Here is a 22,317-nt window from a genome sequence, read left to right as displayed (position 1 = left end):
CATTACCCAGAGTCTCTCCTCGCCAGGGTACTAAAGGGGAGATACTACAGGTACACAAACCCATTGGAGATAAGCAGCTCGAACAACCCCTCGTATGGATGGAGAAGTATGCTTGCGGCCAGGGAACTCCTGGCAAAAGGGCTGAGGCGCACGATCGGATCAGGGTATAACACACGGGTTTGGTTCGATCAGTGGATCCCGACACAGCCGCCTAGATTAGTCAGAGACAACGGAGCATGGAGGGACCCCACAATGTATGTGAATGAACTTATTGACCACAATACGGGCGCATGGAAGATGGAACTGATACGCAATATTTGCGACCCGGAAGATGCAGACCTCATCGGCAGTACTCGTCCCAGTCGCCATATAAAGCCGGATGGCTTTTGCTGGGTTCACACGAAGACTGGTCTGTACACAGTCAAGTCCAGGTACGAAATTGCATCTCTGGCACAAGACGAAAGCTCAGAACAACAAGTCTTGGAGCCAAGTATTAATCCCTTATTAGATAAGGTGTGGAGTTTAAAAGCTCCTAGGAAGCTCAAACACTTTCTCTGGCAGTGCCTAACGGGCGGGTCGCGGTTTGTAGTCGTTTAGCAGAACGACACTGTGGTAATGAGAGATCGTGTCCTAGGTGTGGTGGAGATGATGAAACCATAAACCATCTCTTGTTTGAATGCCCTCCGGCGATACAAACTTGGGCTCTATCAGATATTCCATCTGTTCCGGGACAGTTCCCGTGTAAATCTATTTACGGAAATCTTGACTTCCTTGTGCTCAGAGCTACGGCAAACGGAGTCCCGGCACAAAGACTAGCCAAGTTTCCATGGATCATCTGGTATATTTGGAAAGCAAGGAACGATAAACTATTCAATGGTGTTGAGATACTGCCTCCGGATTCCCTCCAAAAGGCAAGTCAAGAATGTGAGGAATGGTTTGTTGCACAAGCAGTAGTGAAGACAGGAAAAGCCAGAGAGCGTGGCGCAGCTGTAGTTCGAGAGGAGACTATGGGGTTGCATAGACCGAGATGTCAAGTGGATGCATCTTGGGCAACCAACCATACTACTTTCGGCGGGGGTTTTGTCATGGATAAGGAAGATGGGAGCTCGATCTCAGGTTCCTTCGGGAGACACCAAGTCCTCTCTCCCATTCATGCGGAGTTCCAGGCCCTCCTTTGGGCAATGGGTAATTCTCTCCACTCGGGGCACACATCTATGCATTTCGAATCGGATTGCCTGCAAATGGTTACGCTGATCGAAGAAGAAGAGTTTTGGCCATTTTTGGCTTCAGAATTGGATGAATTCTTTCATCTCCGTTCTTTGTTTACTTTGTTTTCTTTATCTTTTATTCATCGGGAGTTAAATTCTCGTGCTGATCTTATTGCAAAAGGAGCTCGTGCTAAGGGCTCTGTTTTTTCCTATGTAAACATTTTGGTTTCTACGGGGTTAGCTCAGACTAATCCCCAACCGGTTTAATGAAATATGGGTTTCGTTGTCAAAAAAAAAAGATGCATAGACATAGATCTTATAGTGGAGTTAAATGATAGATAGTTGATATTAAACTCTTTAAGGAAATATTTAAATAAAAGGTTAGACTAAGAAATATTTATGTGAAGTCCAATTTAAAAATTCACCTAGAAAAAGTTATAATGTTTCTGTTTTAATAAGATAGATTATTAGTGCCACATAGTTTATTTGAATCCAGTTTCCTCCATTAGATAAGATTCTTGCTGGCCATTATTTGATGCATCTATTAATTTGATCATGTACAAAGAAAAACACTTCCATTTTCGAACCACATATCTTCTTCGATAATACTAAATACATCCACATACCTCATTTTGTCATAATACCAAACACTTTCTATGTCTTGTTTCCTAACATGATCACTTTATTTCCAAAACTATGATTTTATTTTGATGCATCCAGTCGTTGCCTTATAGCATTTCCGTAGATATATAATATATTTTAAAATCTCTTTACATTGCTTGACTTTCACTTTACATAATAAAATAATATCACCGACAAAAAAATATCCAGGATCTTTCTCCTATGAAACACAATAATACAATTTTATTTTTCCTCTCTTGTAAACAATGAGATTGGTACATTTATCCATAAAAAAACAAAAGGGAAAAAGATAAGAAATCTCCTTGTTTTTACTCTTTCTAAAAATAGTCCGTCCTCTTGGTATTCCTTTAAAATGAACTTGGTAAGCGATCAATGTGATGCAACTCATCTATCAAAAGGTTATTCGAAAATTAAATATATTGGCTGGGATGAAGAAGAGGTGAAATTTAAAGGGTATTTGTTGTATAACCACATTCTGAAAAAAAATTAAGAATATATTAATACTTTTGACATAATTTACTTACTATCATTTAACACTCATTTCAGTCGGTTGTACTCTCAGCTTTTGCAAGTAGCTGATGAAAGGAAGAGAATGGATGATGTTGTTAATTGTAGATATGAATAAGAATGAAACACCAGTTCTTATTATCACCTCACATAATGCAATCCACATCATACACTTATTTTACCGTAAATAGATGGTTAAAAGTGGATGGTGCCACCTCAGATAAGAAATGACATGAATTCACGATATATGAGACCAGACTCACAGTACCTTAAATGAGCTAGAATGCACAAGCGCATGGTTTAACAATTTCCGACTGTTTTATTTCATATCGTCGAAGTAATATAGACTTCAACCTCACCCACAACCCCTAAATATAAACCATACCCCGAACTACTAAACCATAAAACATAATCACTAAATCTTAAATTCAAATTTAAACCATGATATATATATTTATAATATATAAATAAAACCAAAATCTGAAAATATATGATATTTAACTTTTTCATGTATATGACATAGTATGACCCTTTTAAATTTTTACAGAAAAGATATTCATTCATTTGTATTAGTTGAACATCAAATGTAAAATAGTAAGAGAAGAAATAAAAAAATTTGTTTATGAAAAAGACGTTAATGAACTAGAATCCTAACCTTTGTGCAACATTCGAACAAAATGAATTTTATATTATAATCAATTATACAAAATGACCTAAAAGATAAGTATCAAATTTGGAGACATGTACAATGAATTATTCCATTTAGGAAAAAATAGTATAGTTACTAACCAAAATTTATGGTCTACTGGTGATTAACTTGAGAGCAAAAGCCTAATGTGGCGAAATCATCAGGGTTCGAGTCCCGGCCACTGGAGAAATTAACATTTCAGCATCACCATACAGAAGACCGACACGCAGTGCTGTACGAAGGAATTTTGAGACCTAAGGCAATTTGTTTTTTTTTTTACAAATTCTAAATAGTAGTTATAAAAATTTAAATTATACATAGTTTGTAAAAGAACTACAGAGAAAAGTTAAAATATTTAAAAGATTTCTTATATAAATGTTCTTTTTTTCTTACAATTACAAACAACTAAGTTTTTGTGGTATAAGAAACAAATATAGTTACACTTAAAAACAAAAATTTAAATTATTATAATATTTGTTAAGATAAGAAAAATATGAGTGAAAGAGAGGATTGAACTCATGTGAAAACACATCTACAAAAAACATTAAAACCATTATACCAGGAGTGATTTAGTATCATAGGGGGCCTAAAAATTCATAATCTTTAGGGGGCCTAAGAACATCTCTAATGTATTACTCCATATTATACTTCAAATTGGTGTAACTTCAAAATGGAATAGGGTTTTACTCCAATGTATTACTCCATTTTTATTCCATAAAAAATATTCCCAAATGGTTCCTTTTTTATTTAGTGAATAATGATGAATAGTACCTTCAATTAATCCAAGTACTTTATGTTTACAAAAATTTCATAAAATATATTTTATTTAAATTGAATATTTATCATTAAAAATACAATTAGAGTTTTCTTACAATTTTAATTGGTACAATTTTCATCATATGCAAATAAAATATTATTATTTTAAATATTATTTAAGTATAAAATAAAATATTTAAAACTAAAAGAACAATTTCATAAATAAAAAGAGTTTGACTCTAAAATAGAGTAATTGATGAGATTACTCCATAAATGGAATAATCCTAATCATTATTTCATTTTGAAATTGGATATGGAGTGGGGTTGTAGAAGATTTTACTCCAAAATAGAATTTAAAATAAAAAATTGAGTAGAATTGGAGATGTCCTAAAGCAAATATCTTTTCAATAATACTACAAGCACGGTTCTGCCGACACATGACAACATATGACTAGTCCGAGTATTTTTGTAGAATCAGGATACCCATGTATAATGTAAAAATAGTATAGTTACCTTATATAAATAAATGCACTAAAAACCATACTATACTGTAACTTCAGTTTCTTGTTAAAAGAAAATACTGTAACTTCAGTTCAGTGTCGGTAAGTTTATTTTCATTACCTCTTCCTTTTTTTCCCAGACGTAGCGATAAACACATTCACAGACCCACAATAGTTACTTTTAACCATATAACGTCAGCGAGGTACTGTATCTTCTTATTTTTTTGACACGACAATTTATTTACCGGCCTTTCAATATTCTTTTCACCGAATCTGTTAACGGCCCATGTGGATGACGATGCGATGATTTATAAATCAAAGACTGTGATTAACCGGGATTCTTAGGAGTGGGTTTTTTAACAGAATTTAAGAACCGGTTCTTAACTTTAACAGAGGAAAAAAATTAAAAATCGGTTTTTAAATATTATCGATTTTTAAATAAATATTTAAAAACCGATTTTTAATTTTTTCCTCTGTTAAAATTAAGAACCGGTTCTTAAATTCCGTTAAAAATCTCATCCATAAAAATCCTTATTAATCATGTTTTAATTGTCTTTGAAAGATTCGAAAACTAAAGTAAAATATAAAAAGAGAGACATAGTCGTGAGACTCAGTGATATAAGAAAAGGAGACAAAAGAAACAAAAGAAAAAATAAAAAATAGAAAATAGTGCTGTCAATTGTTTTTGAAAAATATTTTGGCAAATAAGATAAAAATATGTTAATTATCATAGTCAAGTTTTTAATTAAATATCAAATTATAATTTTTTGTAGTCTTTTTTTCTATCAATAATTTTTGGTTGTCATACAGTCCAATTTCCCTAATTAAATGTGTGCTTATATTTTTATATTTTTGATATTTTCTGATTTTGTACAAAGATGTGGAGTGAGACTGCTGCACAATATATATTAGAGGTATTAAGTTTTATTTTAAAAGAAAAATAACCTTAGCAAACGCAATATTTGGATATGGATATCTTTTAACTAGATTTATTACAGAAGAATTTCTCATAAAAATTTTATAAAATATTTTATAATATAATTTGTAGTAAAAAAAAAAGAAATTTGTTAAATGGCTCCAAATGTACTCTTTTTGGCTCAAGGGCCTCAATTTTTTTTAAGTAGGAAACCGATTCCCTCAGCTTACTTTGATCGCCGTATTGTTCTTCTTCAGCTATCAACACATGCTCGTACCAAACAAAACCCATAATTTTACTTATTTTTCGTGTCCTGGTCATGAATGTAGTGCTTGCTTGTCGAGTTTTGTTTTGCTAATTTTGTATTTTTATGCTAATTAATTATAGTATTACTTGTGAATTTTTTTTATCAATTTTATTAAAAACATTATATATAGTTGCTAAAAACATTATATATATGATTCATGTTTGACTGTATTAACTCTTGAACCTTTTTACGAAATTCACATGTATTCATACCATATTGAAAATTTCTTGTAACATTTTTTTTACTAATCTGTATAATCTTTTTTTTTCTGTAACAAAAAGTTAATGAACTTTGATCATACCAATGGACTAAAGAACCTTTCCACTGCTAATTTCTTTGTCTATCCTATGTTATGAGATGACCTTTAGGTGACGATAGTAAGTGGCAGTATAACTCTCTTTGCTGTTCTTTCTTCCATGAGTTGGAAGATGATGATAACACTTATCCGTTATGTTTGTTTCCTGCGCTGGAATATTTCAGTGGTGAATAATGATTTATGTATTTTGGGCCTTTTGATATTTTAAACTTTTTTTTTAAGAATTTGATACTTTTTATAACGCTGATTTATTATGATATTACAATTATGAAAAAGTTTACATAGACAATATTTTAAACTTAGGTTTTAGGCGTTTTAAGAAAATAAAATGGGCCTTCATTGAATAAAGTATCGTTTCTTGTAAACACAAAAGCAAAAAAAATTGCGGGGTAGCGTAATTTAGTATTCAGATTAGGGCTGGGCAACCGGGGTACCATTCGGGTGTCGGTTCTATTTTAATCGGGTTCGGGTTTTCATGGTTACCGAAAACCAGCTCCATTCGGATAATTTAAAACTTCGGTTCGGGACCGGTTCGGGTGCTCTTCGGTTCGGGTCGGGGTTGGTAAATTATTTTGGTATTGGTATAACCCGAAATACTATCGGGTTTAGGTTTCAAACGGACTTTCGGTTCTTGAGTATATCGTTTATACTAAATGTAACCAATACAAATCTAAATAAATCGAAACTTGCAATACAAGTAAGTAAGTAAAATAATCAATTTTGTCATTGAGCAAAGAAAACTACTGTAAAACGACGTAAATTTAAAATGAAAGCCAAACATTTTCATTGATATAAATAAAACAAAATAAATGAGAGAATTCATAGAAAGCTAAAGCCAAAACCAATACCAAATGAAAAACATTTTATTCATTGAAATCAAAAACCAAATACTTAAATAAAACTTCAAGCTTCAATTGCAAGCACCATCTTCAACTTTCAACAACAAACTTTTCAAACTTCAATCTTCAAGACCTAAGTAAAATCAGTTTTTTATTTTAAAATAATTTATTTGTATAAATTTTATAACCAAAACATAAGTAGATTGATTCAAAAATAAGAAAGAAACATCAACCTTGTTCCTTCAAAATCAAAAGAAAAAGTAAACACATCTATCGATAGAAATAAAACCAAATAAATGAAAGCATAAAGCGAAAACCAATTACTCATGAAATGAGAAATATTGTTCAATGAAAACAAAACCAAAATATAAAAACTTCAAACTTCAACCGCAATCTTCAACCATAAACTTCCATGTTATAAAACCTCCAGCCTTTATGTAATAGATAATAATTTAGATGTTTTTTTATATCTAAGTGTATTTTGGATACATATCAGGAATTGAAATCATGTTTGGTACAAGATTTTTTGGGATTTTGAATGTTTCGGGTTCTATCGGATATCCATTTAAATTCGGGTTCGGTTCGGATAATACCCATAACCCAAAATACCATAAAATAAGATCCATTCGGTATTTATGTCGGGTTCGGATCGGTTCGGATTTGTTTTGATCGGATCGGATTCGGTTCGGATTTTCGGGTTCGGTTAATTTGCCCAGCCCTAATTCAGATCACATAAATCTGATCAAATGTACAAGCAGATGGTTAAAATATGTGTGGTTTGATAGTGAATTGCTCGGAATTGGTTAAGGTTATCAAGACAATCATGGAGAAGAACACGGAGATATAAGAGCTTTGATGTATGCATCAGAAGAATAGAGTGGATGTATGCTGCTTTGATAATGCGAGGAGCATTAGTGTATTACTGAGCTTCTTTGGTACATGTCCCTCGAAAGGCTAATATTATTCCCTGATGTTTAGTTTAGCAAAAAATGCTTGTCTGATGTTGATTAAGTTTCCTCTCACGTATCTTTCTTTTGGATGTATCAACATGCACTTGCATAGTTACTCGAATGGATCAATGAAATAGGTATCTCATGAGAGAATCTTTCGGACCCAATCTGAGGTATGCAATATGATCGTACTTCATAATATGAGTGTAGAATATCAAATACAAACTCATATATAATTCATGAATACGGATTGCAATAAGTGAATATATAATAAACTCCAAAATCATGGAGGCTCTTGTTTCATTAAGTTAATTAAACTACGTCAAAGATGAGTGATTTTGTATTTTGGCAGTATTTATATGTAGCGATGATATTTTTGATCAAGTAATCGTGAAGATTAAATGCATACGAATCTTTTCAATATCCGGAGAGTTCTCGAGTGTGTTGCTCTCTAATGAACAATACTTAGGTTCACCCTTGGGTGAACTTATGAATTCACTTCTTTCTTTATTTTAATCATATTGCCATAAATACTAATGTCACATAAATAAATAAATTATAAATTACAAAAGAAATAAACTTTAAATCATAAATTCTAAATTCGAATCCTAAACCCAAATCTTAGATCTTAAATTTTAAACCAAACCCTAAACCCTAAACCCAAACCTATACCATAAACCCAAACTATATACCATAAATCCTAAATCTAAATTTAAATTCTAGACTCTAAACTCAAACCATAAACCCTAAATCCAAACTCTAAACCCTAAACCCAAACTCTTAAACCCTAAATCCTAAACCTTAAACCCAAACTGTAAACTATAAACCCACAATTTTCAAATACCTTTGGGTTAATGATCATCAAATGTATTTTCAAATACATTTTAGGGTATAGAGTTCGGGTTTATGGTTTACAGTTTGGGTTGAAGGTTTAGGATTTAGGGTTTAGAGTTTGGGTTTAGGGTTTAGAGTTTGGGTTTAGAGTTTATGGTTTGAGTTTAAGGTCTAGGATTTAAATTTAGATTTAGAATTTAGGGTATATAGTTTGGGTTTAGGGTTTAGGGTTTAAAATTTAAGATCTAAGATTTAGTTTTAGGGTTCGAATTTAGAGTTTATGATTTAAAGTTTATTTTATTTGTAATTTATAATTTATTTATTTATGTGACATTAATATTTATGGTAATATGATTGAAATAAGAAAATATGTGAATTCATAAGTTTACCTCAGGGATGAACCTAAGTATTGTTCCTGTCTAATTTCCTCTAGATTTCTTATGATAATTTTTTATATTCTCTAGGTAGCCATCAACTCTATTATCGAACAAATCCCAAAAACTGACCAATATGTTGTATTAAATAAAATATGCATGGAAGTCTTACGTAAGTGCCTTAGAGCATCTTTTAACCCTAACACCCCATATGAGTTGCTTAATGCTTATTTAATTAATTAATTGTACTTAAGAATTCTATTTAAGAAAGTAGTAGAATGTGTGGTCCAATGGTAGGTGCTTAATTAAGGGTTCTTATATTTTTATTTATTTTTAACAAACAACCAGAGATTGAATTCAGACTTCTTCATATCAACATATTTTACAAAAGTTAACCATCATTGTCAATGTACAGTTTGAAAAGAACAAGACCAATAATGGCAAAAGCTCCTAGTACCAGCAACAAAAACGGCTTGAACAAGACCAATCCTAAGCTTGAACAAGACCAAGCTTGCTCAGTGGAGACATGGCCAGATCAATCAACGCATGTTCACTGTTGCAGTGCCTTTGCCAATATCTTAATAACCTATAAAACCACAATAGAATGTCTCTTTTGTTGTTGATGACCAACAACTGATTCAGAGGTGAGAATGTCTACCAGATTTTTGTGGCATACACCGACGACGGCATAAGAAACGCTTGCAGGATTAAGCATAGGTCCCAGTACGTTAAAATACACCCCACAGTATCTCCCTGTGCATGGGTCATATGCCCTCCACATCCATAGCCGAGTGAGTCAAAACAGTCAAACAAACAAATAGTTTCTAGGAATCCACGTCCTAAGAATTTCTAGGCCCATGACTAATTCCCCTGAGGCCGACGGCAGGGGTGTCAAAATGAGTTACAACTCATGAGTTAGTTCAGTTCAGCTCATTTTTTCATGAGTATGATCACTATATTTTAGGCTCATTTAATAAATGAGTTTAATGATCGAGCTTAAAAAAGATCACGAGTTATATGAACGATCGTTAATGAACATGAGCTGACTCATGAGCTCGTTCATTTCTTATGGAAAAAGATAATTTTTATATTTATCATATTTATCTTTAAAACTAAAATATAAAATATACATAAGTAATATAGGAGTAAAACTTTTAAAAGTTATCTATACTTTTTCCGAAGAAAGAAAAAAGAGACTATCCTGTTTAAAAATTATCAAAATCTTCTATATAAACCCACGTTAACCATATCATCTCTCTCACAAATTTCATTGATCTCAAATTTGACATACGTCTCCTCTCACTTTGCTTATCGTAACTCAGAACTCACGGTAAGTTATTTATGATTAATAGTTTTATTAAATTTTGAATAATACTATAGAAGTAATTTTATCGATGTTAATTTAATATAGTTATAATTATTTTGTGTTAGATCACGAGTTAGCTCATTTAACTCATGATCTAGATGATCTGAGTACGAGTTTACATATTGAAGCTCATATAATAAATGAGCTGATCTGAGCTAACTCATGAGAGAGCCGAGCTTACTATGAGCTGAGCTGAGCGAGCTAGCTCATTTTGACATCCCTAGCCGACGGCAACCCACGTATTCTTGCGATTTAGCGCTAGCCCCGGTGGCCAAGTGGAATCAAACTCAAGACGAAAACTCCAGTCGGAGCCCCTTTACCACTAGGCCAAGACAACTTGATTTTAATTTATCAGTTTAATTTTAAAACTCATCAAAACTCTTTGTAAATTCACTATTTAATAACACTCCCCTTAGAGTTTTTAGCTCTGAAAAATTGTTATTTTACTGCATGCTAATTGTCTAATTAAATTTATTTATTTTATATAAAAATCTACCAAGCACAAAAGACAGGTGGCCCCATAAGTTAACAACCGGTTCTAATATTAGCTTTTTAAGAACTTTTACGTCTTTTTTTTTGCAAACAACTTTTACGTCTTATCTCTCTTATTTCTTATTTATTTTTATTTTATTTTTTTACTTGGATATCTGTCTAAGAACTCCCGATGTAATAAGTGGCCACATCAACTGCACAACCATTGCGCGCGATTGCGTATCAAAATATCATTTTTATGTATAGACAAATTGATCTCGTTTTCTTATGTATAGAAAAATTGATCGATCTTTTGGTCATTGTCTGCTGAATCTGATCCTTTCAACTGTTTAGGGTTCAAAGGCTTATGTTTATAAGAACCAATTTTAATAAAATAATTAAGAAAATGAATCTATACGTGAACAACTAAACTTATAGTTATTAATTTTATACTCGTACATATATTATTTGAGTTATTTGATAAAACAGTGTATCCGTGTGGCTCTTGATTGCTATTGCCTATACTCGAAACTGAGGTGAGTACGTTTGTGTTTGGATAAATCGCAAGAAAGACGACACCACATTATAACCGAAATTGTTTTCTGAAATTAATGGGTACTTAAATGTGTTTAAGAATGCTCAAGAATGTGTTTTCATATAACTGAATGAAGTTTTTAATTGTGATATGTTGTTGCATCTATAAGCAATTCCATCCATGATATCTTATTAAAAGAAAAAATTAGAATGAAGAAAAATGATAATATAGTTTTAGGCAATAAAATAACTCATAAGAAAACATGATACCAATAACAATAAATTAATATATAGGTAATTCAAAACTCGAAAATATCTCAGTTAGTATATCTTGTTTATTACTCTTGACAATTTTCATACGAGATATCATCAACGAAAGTGTTTTAAAACATCTTCAACTCCACTCTATTTTTCATTCTAAAATAAAGTTTTAAGTAAAATTGTTTTAATGATACTCTATTTTTCATTTTATAATAGAATAAAAAATGGGTTTACTCTATGTATAGAGTATGTTTTTTTTATTACTCTATTTTTCGCTCTAAAATATAGTACTATTAAAATATATCATAATTCTATTATAAAATTACTTTGTTTTAGAGTGAAAAATAGAATAAACTATTGGAAATGGTCAATACTGTGTAACAATGTACATGTGGACCGCCGAACCATACATATGGTCAATAATTAATCGATTAATTCATTTGTCAAAACGTTAATCAAACTAGTTTGGTCAACTGTATATATAAACGTTCTTCAACCCGTGCTGTTTAGATTAATTATGTACATTTTACACACAAAAAAAAACTTAAGACTTTGCTTTATAACTATAAAAGTGGATCACCAAAAATAACTATAACTTATCAACTCAAAATTATGTTGAATGGCAACGCATATTTGGACCACTATGTGCGTATTGGTGATCCGCAGTAAACATTCATAGCCTAGGTCTCTACGAAAAGAACATAACCGCCAAAAAGTCATCGTCAAATATACCGCAACAAATAGTTGACAAAGATGAATATATACTTTTTCGGAGAGTCCACTGAAAAACAATACACATTAGAGCAAGCATAGACCTATCTCTCTCTCTCTCTAGATATTATAGCTCCGCCTTCTCTCTAGTTTAAGACCACCGTGCATAGTGATTTCGGCCGGCGGGGTCGGCTTCCACAGCTACTACCGGTCCGGCCTTTCCTCTTCTACCTTTTTTTCTTTTTTTGTTTAGTTTTTTTTTGGGGGTTTTCACCTGCTTCCGGCGGCGCATCATTCTTTCGGTAGCCGGTCGGCTCTGTCTCCGGCGTTGTACCTACTAGAAGGGGTAAACGGTTGGCTTATGGTTTCTGGTGCCATGCGGTGGTGTGTACTCGCCGACGGTTTTTTTGGTTGGCTAATCGGAGAGTCCGATTAGGGTTTCGGTGTATCGGGTAGCTTAGCTTCAGGATGAGATCCCGTTTAGTCTCGGTGAAGCTCTCCGACGAAGGAAGCCTAGGGGAAGAAGATGATGGATCTGGAGGCTCTGGAGATGATCTCGGGACAGTCCCGTTGTCAATCTCCGTTTAGAATGAGCTCCGGTATCGATATTCGACGCGGTGGTTTTGGCTCCGGAGAGACTCGGCGAAGCAGCAGTTGTTTCGTTTTCTCCGACGTCGGCCTCGGTCGGTGGTCGCAACTCGTTGGTAGTGCGACGCGTGTCTAGACGATGGATGTGGTTTCTACATGTGGGTGTCCATGCGTGTTTCTTTGACGCGTGGGTTTGGAGATTGGGCTTACGGCCCATTGGTTATCTCCATTTAATTGCCCTCGGTTTTGGGCCTTTCTTAATGTATGTTTTGTATGTTTGTGTAATAGTTTCTGGGTTTTTAAGCTTTAATAAAATCATAGTTGGCAAAAAACAAAAAAAAAACAATACACATTAAAAAAAGAAACCACGTTCATATGTCAAAATCACAGCATTTATTCAGATCACAAAGTATTATTGTTATTCTACTTTTGTTTTTAAAATTACAAAAAAGAACAGAGTGCTTAGGGACATCCCAGGAGTCAAGAAATAACAGCTCATACCGAATCGTCGTTCACAACACAACACATAAGTAAGTTCCACGTGTGCTCTATGTTAATGGTGATTGATATACGCGGGTACGACAAAAAATTTGAACCGTGATTTCAATAATAAGGAGGCTTCCCTTTTTGCCTTGATTACATGCCAGTTCATCGTCATTCGTCACTGTGTTGACACGTATCGTGAGATCATTATATACTTTCTGTAATCCCATGAAACAGTAGTTAATGACTCTCTTAACTTCCACACATAATACTAAAGATGAATGACATATTATGCATGTGCACTGCACGCGGCCGGCGACTCTCGCCGGTTTCTGATTTAAGTGGGTCTCTCTTTTGCATGTATAGTAGTAGCTTTCTTTTTTAAAAATATATGGACATAAGTCAATGATCTTAATTTAGAAATATTTATTAGAGATATTTATTATATGTCTATATCAGGAAATTTTAGCACCTCATATCAATTATATCATTGATTTAAATATAATATTGACAGGAGATTACAATGCAAATGTAGAAGTGAAGCCGACCAAATATGAATATTTAAATAAATGTAGTGGATATCAATAATGGAAACTCCATTACTAAAAATAATATTAATATAAACTATAAAAAATATAAAACAACAAGAACAAATAGTACTTTACATGTCAACAAATTTCAAATATAAAAACTCTTAAAATTACAATATTCATGAAAAACAATTATCCTAATGGATATTTTATTTGAAATTATATAATAAAATCATTAACGTCCAAAAAATCGGAAATGTCAAATTTCATGAGATTACTACAATAGCTTTCCATTTCATCTTCGGTGCTACAACTACTACTGTTGATGTAAGTCGTGACGCTGGAGTTCAACGTCGGGTTTGAGGATGGCGTGTTCATGACCGAATAAGCGATGTTGAAGTTGTGATCTAAATACGAATGGTCGACTACAAAACTAGAGCTTGCATAGTCGTTCAACGACTGAGTATTGCAATCTTGGACAGACATATTCGAGTTTGAAGCAAACATATGTTCTCCATTATGATCTGTATCGTTAAAGTGAGCTTCGTCGGGGAATGGTGGCAAGCAATACTGGATTTCATGATGGTTGGTCTGGTATTGATTTACTCCGGTTTGGTTATCATCATGATTAACCGTGTAGTTCTCGTGGGTTTTGGAATCATGATTCACCAAAAAGTTTTGGTTACGATTTTGGTTGTGGTTATGGTTGTGGTTGTGGTCTTGGTCTTGGGAAAAGAGAGAGTTAGCGAACTTGAGTATTTCGGGGTTAACCAATGGATTATGTTGCTGCTGATGATGAGCATCCATCATAACTCTTGACATGTTCACATGATGTGAAGATGAATTGTATAGAGATGATGCTAAGATGGACGAGATGTCAAGAAGATCGAGTCGCGGATTGTGAGTCGTTGGATCGATCCCCATTCTAAGTAGCTTCTTTCTTATATGTGTATTCCAGAAGTTCTTGATCTCGTTATCTGTTCTTCCAGGCAAACGCGCCGCAATAGCAGACCACCTATGAAAAAAGTAAACACATAAGAATCTTGAACTAGTTAAAAGAAAATACATATTGTCAGGACAAAAACAAAACTATACTCACTTGTTTCCTAAAAAGCTATGAAGCTGAATAATTGCCTCTTCTTCTTCAAAAGAGAATCTTCCTCGCTTTATATCTGGTCGGAGATAATTAGTCCACCTTAACCGACAACTCTTGCCACATCTTTGTAAACCTGATATTTAAGAGAGAACAAAATTTAATTACTAAATTTTTAGAAAACATCATCTTTACTCAAAACATGATTTAAAATGTAAATTAAGAGACGTACCGGCATTTTTAGGAAGTGTTCGCCAGTTACCATATCCATGTTTCTGGATATAGTCAAGGAGCTTCTGGTCTTCCTCGGACGTCCACGGCCCTTTCTTGAGCCCGTTCTTCTCGCAACAAGGTGATCTTCCCATATGATTTTGTCTTGAATCTTGATGATTAATTATTAAATCACAAAATTGGTCAACAGGCTTTGACAATAATGAGCTAATCAGAGATGATTTAAGGAAATAGAGAAGAGAGAAACAAAGGTCATAGGGTCCGTAAGCGAAAGTACAAAGTATTTATAAGTGATTGAAGAAGAGGGGACGTCAAAATGGTTCGGTGCCGTCCTCTGTTAACCGATTGGTATACGTGTCCTTTTTTATTTAAAACGAAATTATAAACTATCTTTTATCTGTTTATTATTCTTTTTTTTTTTTGAAAAAGCTTTTTTTTTGTTTTTTGTTTTTTGTTTTTAAACTTTGTGGTCTTTTTTTTGTCACTGCCCTTTGTATGTAGTCTTCATATCAATTTAGACAAGTACACATGCCTTTTGATTGGCTTTTCTTTTGAGTTTGAGTTTGTTTTATGCTTACATGTTATTTACAAAATTGTACAGAACATTTATCATAATGGAATTTTACGAAATATTATTTGGAACGTGTAAAAGCATAGATGAAACGCGCATACATAGAGCTAAAAAACAATTGTTGTGTTTCGTTCTACATGTATAATATCCATATGATATTTGGTTTTCCTTCAGGGATATTTGAGCATGATTAATCACGGGTTTTTAGGGTGGGATCCTTAGCTTCGGTTAAGAAACCGTCTTTTAATTTTTAACTAAAAAATTTAAGAACTTGTTCTTAAAAATATCTTATTTAAGAACTAATTTTTAAATATCTTATATAAGAACCGATTATTTAAGAACCGGTTCCTAGCTTAAATATCTTATTTAAGAACTGGTTTTTAAATATTTTATTTAAAAACCAGTTATTTAAAAACCAGTTTTTAGTTTTTTTAATTAAAAGTTAAGAAACGGTTTTTTATCCGAAGCTAAGAACTCCACCGCACCCTAAAAACATGTGGTTAATGATGGTCTTAGTTAGATAAAAACAATGATCTTATGAATATATATATATATATATATATATATATATATATTTTAAATATGATAATGGAAAGTAACAGAATCAAAGAGGTGAAAATTGAGTAAATAGATATATAATAATAAATATTTTGAAATATATATATATATATAAGTATTTTAGTTATTAAATTTAATATTCGTGGTAATATGATATATAATAATAAATATTAACAATATTAAAAATATTTTAAGTACACAATTAGTTATAAATAAGTAATTTATAATTTGTTCATTGGAATAACAAGTCTACTCTCTATAATATAATGTATATTATTTACAAATAATGTTTGTTTTCATGCTTGATTTAACATTTTATTGTTATTTTAGCAATTTTATGTGTGATAGATTAATTTTTATTAATTTAGTTGTTTTTCTTTATGTTTTTCTTTAAGTTTTTGTTTTTTACTTTGGTTATATCCGAACCGTACTGATATAACCCGAACCCGAATGATATATGGTTACTTTATGGGTTTTAGGATGCAATATAATTTTTAACCGAACCTAAAGTGTTATTATCCGAACCTGACACGTACTAATGAAATTTTACTATGAGACCTATGAGCGTAAACTCGAAAACCCGAAAATTTGAAAAATCCGATCCGAACGTCAACGGGTACCCAAACGCCCAGGCCTAACTAAGATATAACTAAGTATGTGATTACTCATTATTAACGAATGGACGACAGAAAAATGGAGATGTCTCGCTGAGCCGCCTAAACAGCTGGGCTCCAGGAAAAGACGATTCATTCACTTTACAAGGAAGCTCACGTGGAATTATAAGAAGAAGAAAAAGAAGCTCACGTGCTAAATCAAGGATAATATCGTCATTCACTTCAGTTAAATAAAATAAATACTTCTACAGAAAAGATAAAATAAACTATTGGTACATTTTGCATGGCATGATGTGAAAACCATCGGCCGCTACTGTGAACCACTAGTTAAAAGACTCGTGTCACTCTTTTATTCATACAAATTTTGATTTTCTGGATGTCGAATTTTATGTGCCCAATATGAATATAGGAAAAACCAGTACACAACGACAATTGAATATTATGAATATAGATGTGACAAAAAAAAGAATATATGAATATAAAAAAACCAAAAGTAACTCAAAATATCCAAATATTTGTATCTGAAATATCCAAAGTAATATGAAATACTAAAGATTTTTATCATAATTGTCCTAATTTTTATATTTTATCTAAAATACCCAATATTTAACCCAAATTATCCAACTACCCCAAATAACCGAACATGAACCGGAACCGAATGAGAACCAAACCAAACCAAAAATAAGTTAAATAGTAAATAAATCTTTTGATTTCCTACCCGAAATAATCTAACTGATACTAGAAATGCCAAGGCTTACAAGCATCATAAAGTGATATATTAGTCATCTGATTCTTATTGATCCAAATTATTAAGAACATCACACATACTAAAATATAGTTCTCTTTTCCATAACCATTTCTTCCGGAGGTCTCATAACCAATGTTTATCGATTACTTAAAGAAGTTAAATTTAATAACGTAAAAGACGACCCCGTAGTATTAGGGTTATATAATGTCTCGGCGTTTGAGATTGAAGCATCTATGGGGTCTAATTACAAATGAAATCGTTATAAGGTGCGAGATTATGCCATTGAATGGATAAAGAAATGAGCAAGTCTAAATAAAAAAAGTTAAGAATAAGGTTTAGGTGTTAATGCTATATTATAGGCTATAAATCGGTGGAAAATGTAGTGAGGGCGTTGCTTGCGCAGTTGCGCATGATGGATAATTGGCAACAATGAGAAGCCACACACTACAAGAATTCATTGAAATAGCTATGGATTGGCGAAGACATTTTGGTGAGTTTTGTTTTAAATTTCGAAATAATTTACTCCATCCGTTTTTAAAAGATGTATGTTTTAAGTTTTTCACATTTATTAAAAAACATAAAATTGTAGTTACCAATGCATTGTTTTTTTAATGAATCATTCCTCATAATTTTTAACCAATAAGATTTTAATAAATACAATTATATTTTTTTTGAAATGTGTAATTTGTCATTAATCATGTATTGAAAGCACAAAAAATATATCTTTTTGAAACGAAGTTTTTTTCCAGAACATGAATTTTTAGAAACGGAGGGAATACACTTTATAACTATCCCTTTGTAATAAGATGAAATTATAGGCTAGATGTCTTTATATAAACCAGGTTAAAAAAACTAAGATCATTACCAAAGTCTTGTTTTCAAGGTTAACTTTTTTTTTGTTGCTTCTTTTAACATTTCACTTAAATAAGGGCGTGGAGTATATATCGATCAAAGCAATCTATTGACCAAAACAAACAATCAGACAAAGTCTACCAATTATTGTAATTACGCAAATTTTGGGCGGTTGCGTATATGAATTTAAGATCCAAAACAAAAAGGTGAGTTTTGTTTTACATGCTCCGGTTATTTTCGTGGGACGTGTCTCCATGCTCATGGCAAACAACAAAACGTGTTTTTCTCTCTAGTATAGGATTCGTGTTGTGTTTTTTTTTTTCCATCTTTTATATTAATAAACAGAAAGGTATGTTATAAGATGGGCCCATAAACGACCCACTTTTAAACTTAATCGAAAGCCCAACAACATAAAACACCGAGCTCAAACCCAAAAAAAAAACCCGAGACCCAACCTTCACCGCTCACCGCACACCACATCATCCACGTGTTGAAACCTACACACCGAAGAGACGCGTGTCGGCCGCTGAAGTTTCGTCATCTCGAACGGCTAGAGCTCGCCACCGGGGTCGGAATCCGCTACACCACCGGAATTGCGAGTCACCAACTTCATCCCATGCAGAGGTCGACGCTGAACCAATCGAATACATAAACACCGGAAACACTGGTCCGAGAATCATTACCGCCGAAACCACCTCTAACGATTGTATTAGAGATATAGGGTTCAGCGATTTTCACCAAAGGCCCGATCTTCAGAGAGCTTCCACCAGAGACTCCGAGATCTCCTCTGAATTCGGCCACCACCCACCGTAACAAGACACCATACCTTCAGCTCGAACAAACTCCGTGAGAATCAGAAGCCGGCGACCAATACCGAAGACGAAACGGTACGGCCCTAGAGTCAAGAGCCGGCGAACGACGGTGCGAACGCCACCGCTTCCCGGAAGATTTACAACGAGCCACCACCTGAGGAGAAAGTGCATGTGATGTGCCCTAAATCAGCAGCAGAAACAATTCGAGAAAACTTGGCTTATGTGTTTGGATCAAACGAGATGGGTTTGATGATTTATGAAAAATATGTTTATAAACATATTTCAGCCCAAAGAAAGAAGGGTCCAACAAGAAAATGCAAGCCATGGTCGCATAATATATCAATCTGACGGCAATTCAGAGACCGTCGATCATGCAAAAGAGTGCGACCAGCTGATGAGTTTCGCGAGCACAATTTCCCAAGTTCAGTCAAAAGTCTTTGGTCTTTGGTCTTTGGTTTTTGGTCTTTGGTCTTTAGTCAAGTCTACAATATTTATTAGTTTACAAGTTTCTAGGTTTTGACTAAACCTTTTGTATGCTTTGCCTATTATATAAAGGCCATTTGATCAATGAAATAAAATAAGTTTTGAGTGTTTATTTTTGGAACCTTGAGAGGGTATCTCACTTTTCTTGTTCTTGGTGTGGTTAGCTCCAAGTAACACTCTCTTTCTTGTTGGACCGGTGCGTCACATCCGGCAACAGATCGAGTTTGCTTCCTTGTCGGACCTGTGAGTCATATCAGGCGACAATCAAGCACCTCTGGTAGTATCATCGGGTCTTCCGCAACCCTTTGTGTCACCGTTCAATCCATCAGTTCTCTTCGGAGTTCACCTCTGGTAGTATCATCGGGCCTTCCGAACCCTTTGTGTCACCGTTCATCCCACCAGTTCTCAATCCTTCCGGATCAGAGTCCATATCAACCTTACCGGTAGAGTGATCAGATTTTGGGTCTATCATTTGGTATCAGAGCCACTTTGGCTGGTTTGTTTTCTATCTTCTTTTCACCTTCTCATCTCTTCATCATTTCTTATTTCTTTTTGGATCCGGGCTGTTCCTTTACTCCCTTGTGATCGCCATTTGAAAAAAAAAAAAGAAAAAAAAATCAGAAAAAAGGAAAAAAAAAAAAAAAGAAAAAAAAAAAGAAAAAGATTGGCTTGAATCACTTCTGAAGAGAAATCCAGGGGGAGTGGTGGAAGAGAAAGCCTGCTGGCTGAAGAGAAACCCAGCCTTAGGACAGTTAAGGCGGATCCACACAAAAAAAGTCTCTTCATCTTCATTTCTTTTCTTTTTCCACAAAGTTTGTTTTGGGTTTTTGATTGCTGAATTTTGACTGCCTATCATCCTTTGAACCAGTAGAAAGAACTCCGAGTGATCACCTAAAAATCGAGAGCTAAACACTTTGAGAGTGTGAGGATTTTATTTGCTAACTTGATTGTTAAGTGTTTTCAGGATGTTTGGACTTCTCAAGAAATCAAAACCACAACAAGACGTCTACTTTCCGTTTAAAACTGTTTTTGAAAAGGAGCAAATGATTTTTGATAAGAAACAGTTTGCTTCTAATGGGTTTGATGTTGCGCAGAAACAAAGGAAGAGACGAAACAGGTCCAATGATGTTGAGAAGTGGGTCAGAAGTGGTGATCGTCCCTTCACCAAAACCAAGAGAAGCAGCCATGATGTGTTTGATCAGAATGAGATTCAGACTTATGCCAGTTTGGAGAAGATGTTGCATAAGGCGATTCATGCTGTCCGGCAACTCAAAAGGAAGAAAAACACCAACACTTCTTCAGCACCAAAAAAGCAATGTATGTCTTCTTATCTTTCAAATTCTGATTTGAAAACTAATGATAATTCTTTTGATAAAAGCAAAGCTGTGAAACCCACAAGCAAGGCTCTTTCTACCAGGTGTTTCAAATGCCATAAGGTCGGCCATTATGCTAACAAGTGCCAAAAACAGAAAACGTTGGTGACCTTGAAGAACGTTGAAACCGAGCCAGAAAAGGAAGTTGAAACCGAGCAAGAAAAAGAAGGACTTTCAGATCCATTGCCAATTTTCGATGAGTACCCACATGAACCGGATGAAGGGTCAGATGGAGAGCAAAACCATGGTCATCAAACAAACCAAGAAGAATCTTCGTCCATTCAAGAGCCGGACCAAACCCAAGGTGAGCAATGTATTGATTATGATTCTTGTGCTTATACCCCTTTTCCTTTTAATGTTCCAGATTTGAGGACAAATCTTTTTGAAGAGGGAGAGTATGATAGAACCAAAATCGAGCACCGTTCTTTTTGTTCATGGACACGAACCAAAATGGCGATCTTGTCAACCAGCTCGACCAAACCGAGGATTCACCATCAGTTCATGAAGATCACCGGCCAACCAGCTCGACCAGCCCACGTGCGTCCTTCTCTTTACGCGAAGGACCCGATCATCATGGATGAACCTGGACGCTTGGACGAATCTTGACCAGTCTACATCAGAATCCGCAATCTTGACCAGTCTTCATCATTTTCCGCAACATTGACCAAGACTGCATCAATTTCTACAACTTTGACTCTCTAATAATTATCTAGTCAAATGTTGTATTTTCTAGACATCTTTTTCAGCACTTTATTTATTTCTTTCTTTGACTACATCTACTATAAATATGTAGTCCTTTTGATGAATAAAAATCAGATCATTTTGGAGTTTCTTTTGTTCTTCTTTTCTCTGAGTGAGAGAGAGTTCTTTAGCTAGTTCATCGGTTTGAACCGGCTTGTTGATTTGGTGGTCAGCCAATCATCTTTGTGTGTTATTTGGTGGTTAGCCAATGCACTACATCCGTTCTTTGGTGGTTAGCCTTAGATCGTTGGTATATCAAGAGTCATTCCGCACCTCTTGACGATCCGTTCAATCCATCCCAGTTCCAGAAGTTCCTTCGACTTCTCGGTTCATATCCAACATCCGGCCAAAGACATCCTTCCAGATTTTGGGTCTATCAGAGAGGGTATCTCACTTTTCTTGTTCTTGGTGTGGTTAGCTCCAAGTAACACTCTCTTTCTTGTTGGACCGGTGCGTCACA

At 34.0% G+C, this 22,317-nt stretch overlaps 1 protein-coding gene across 1 annotated transcript; it reads right to left on the bottom strand.

The window, feature by feature from the left end:
* Positions 1-13,917: 13,917 nt before the first annotated feature.
* Positions 13,918-15,605, bottom strand: LOC108821149 (transcription factor MYB102-like). Its single transcript, XM_018594197.2, has 3 exons — positions 15,107-15,605; positions 14,881-15,010; positions 13,918-14,796 (listed from the first exon to the last, which is right to left on the bottom strand). Exons 1-3 carry the CDS (start codon positions 15,237-15,239, stop codon positions 14,001-14,003), a joined length of 1,059 nt encoding a protein of 352 aa, XP_018449699.2. The 5' UTR covers positions 15,240-15,605; the 3' UTR covers positions 13,918-14,000.
* Between the last annotated feature and the right edge of the window lie 6,712 nt (positions 15,606-22,317).

This window comes from Raphanus sativus, chromosome 8 (genome assembly GCF_000801105.2).
Source record: "Raphanus sativus cultivar WK10039 chromosome 8, ASM80110v3, whole genome shotgun sequence".
NCBI classification, from domain to species: Eukaryota; Viridiplantae; Streptophyta; class Magnoliopsida; order Brassicales; family Brassicaceae; genus Raphanus; species Raphanus sativus.
The sequence above is the reverse complement of the archived record's forward strand: the minus strand, read 5'-3'. Positions and strand labels throughout refer to the sequence as shown.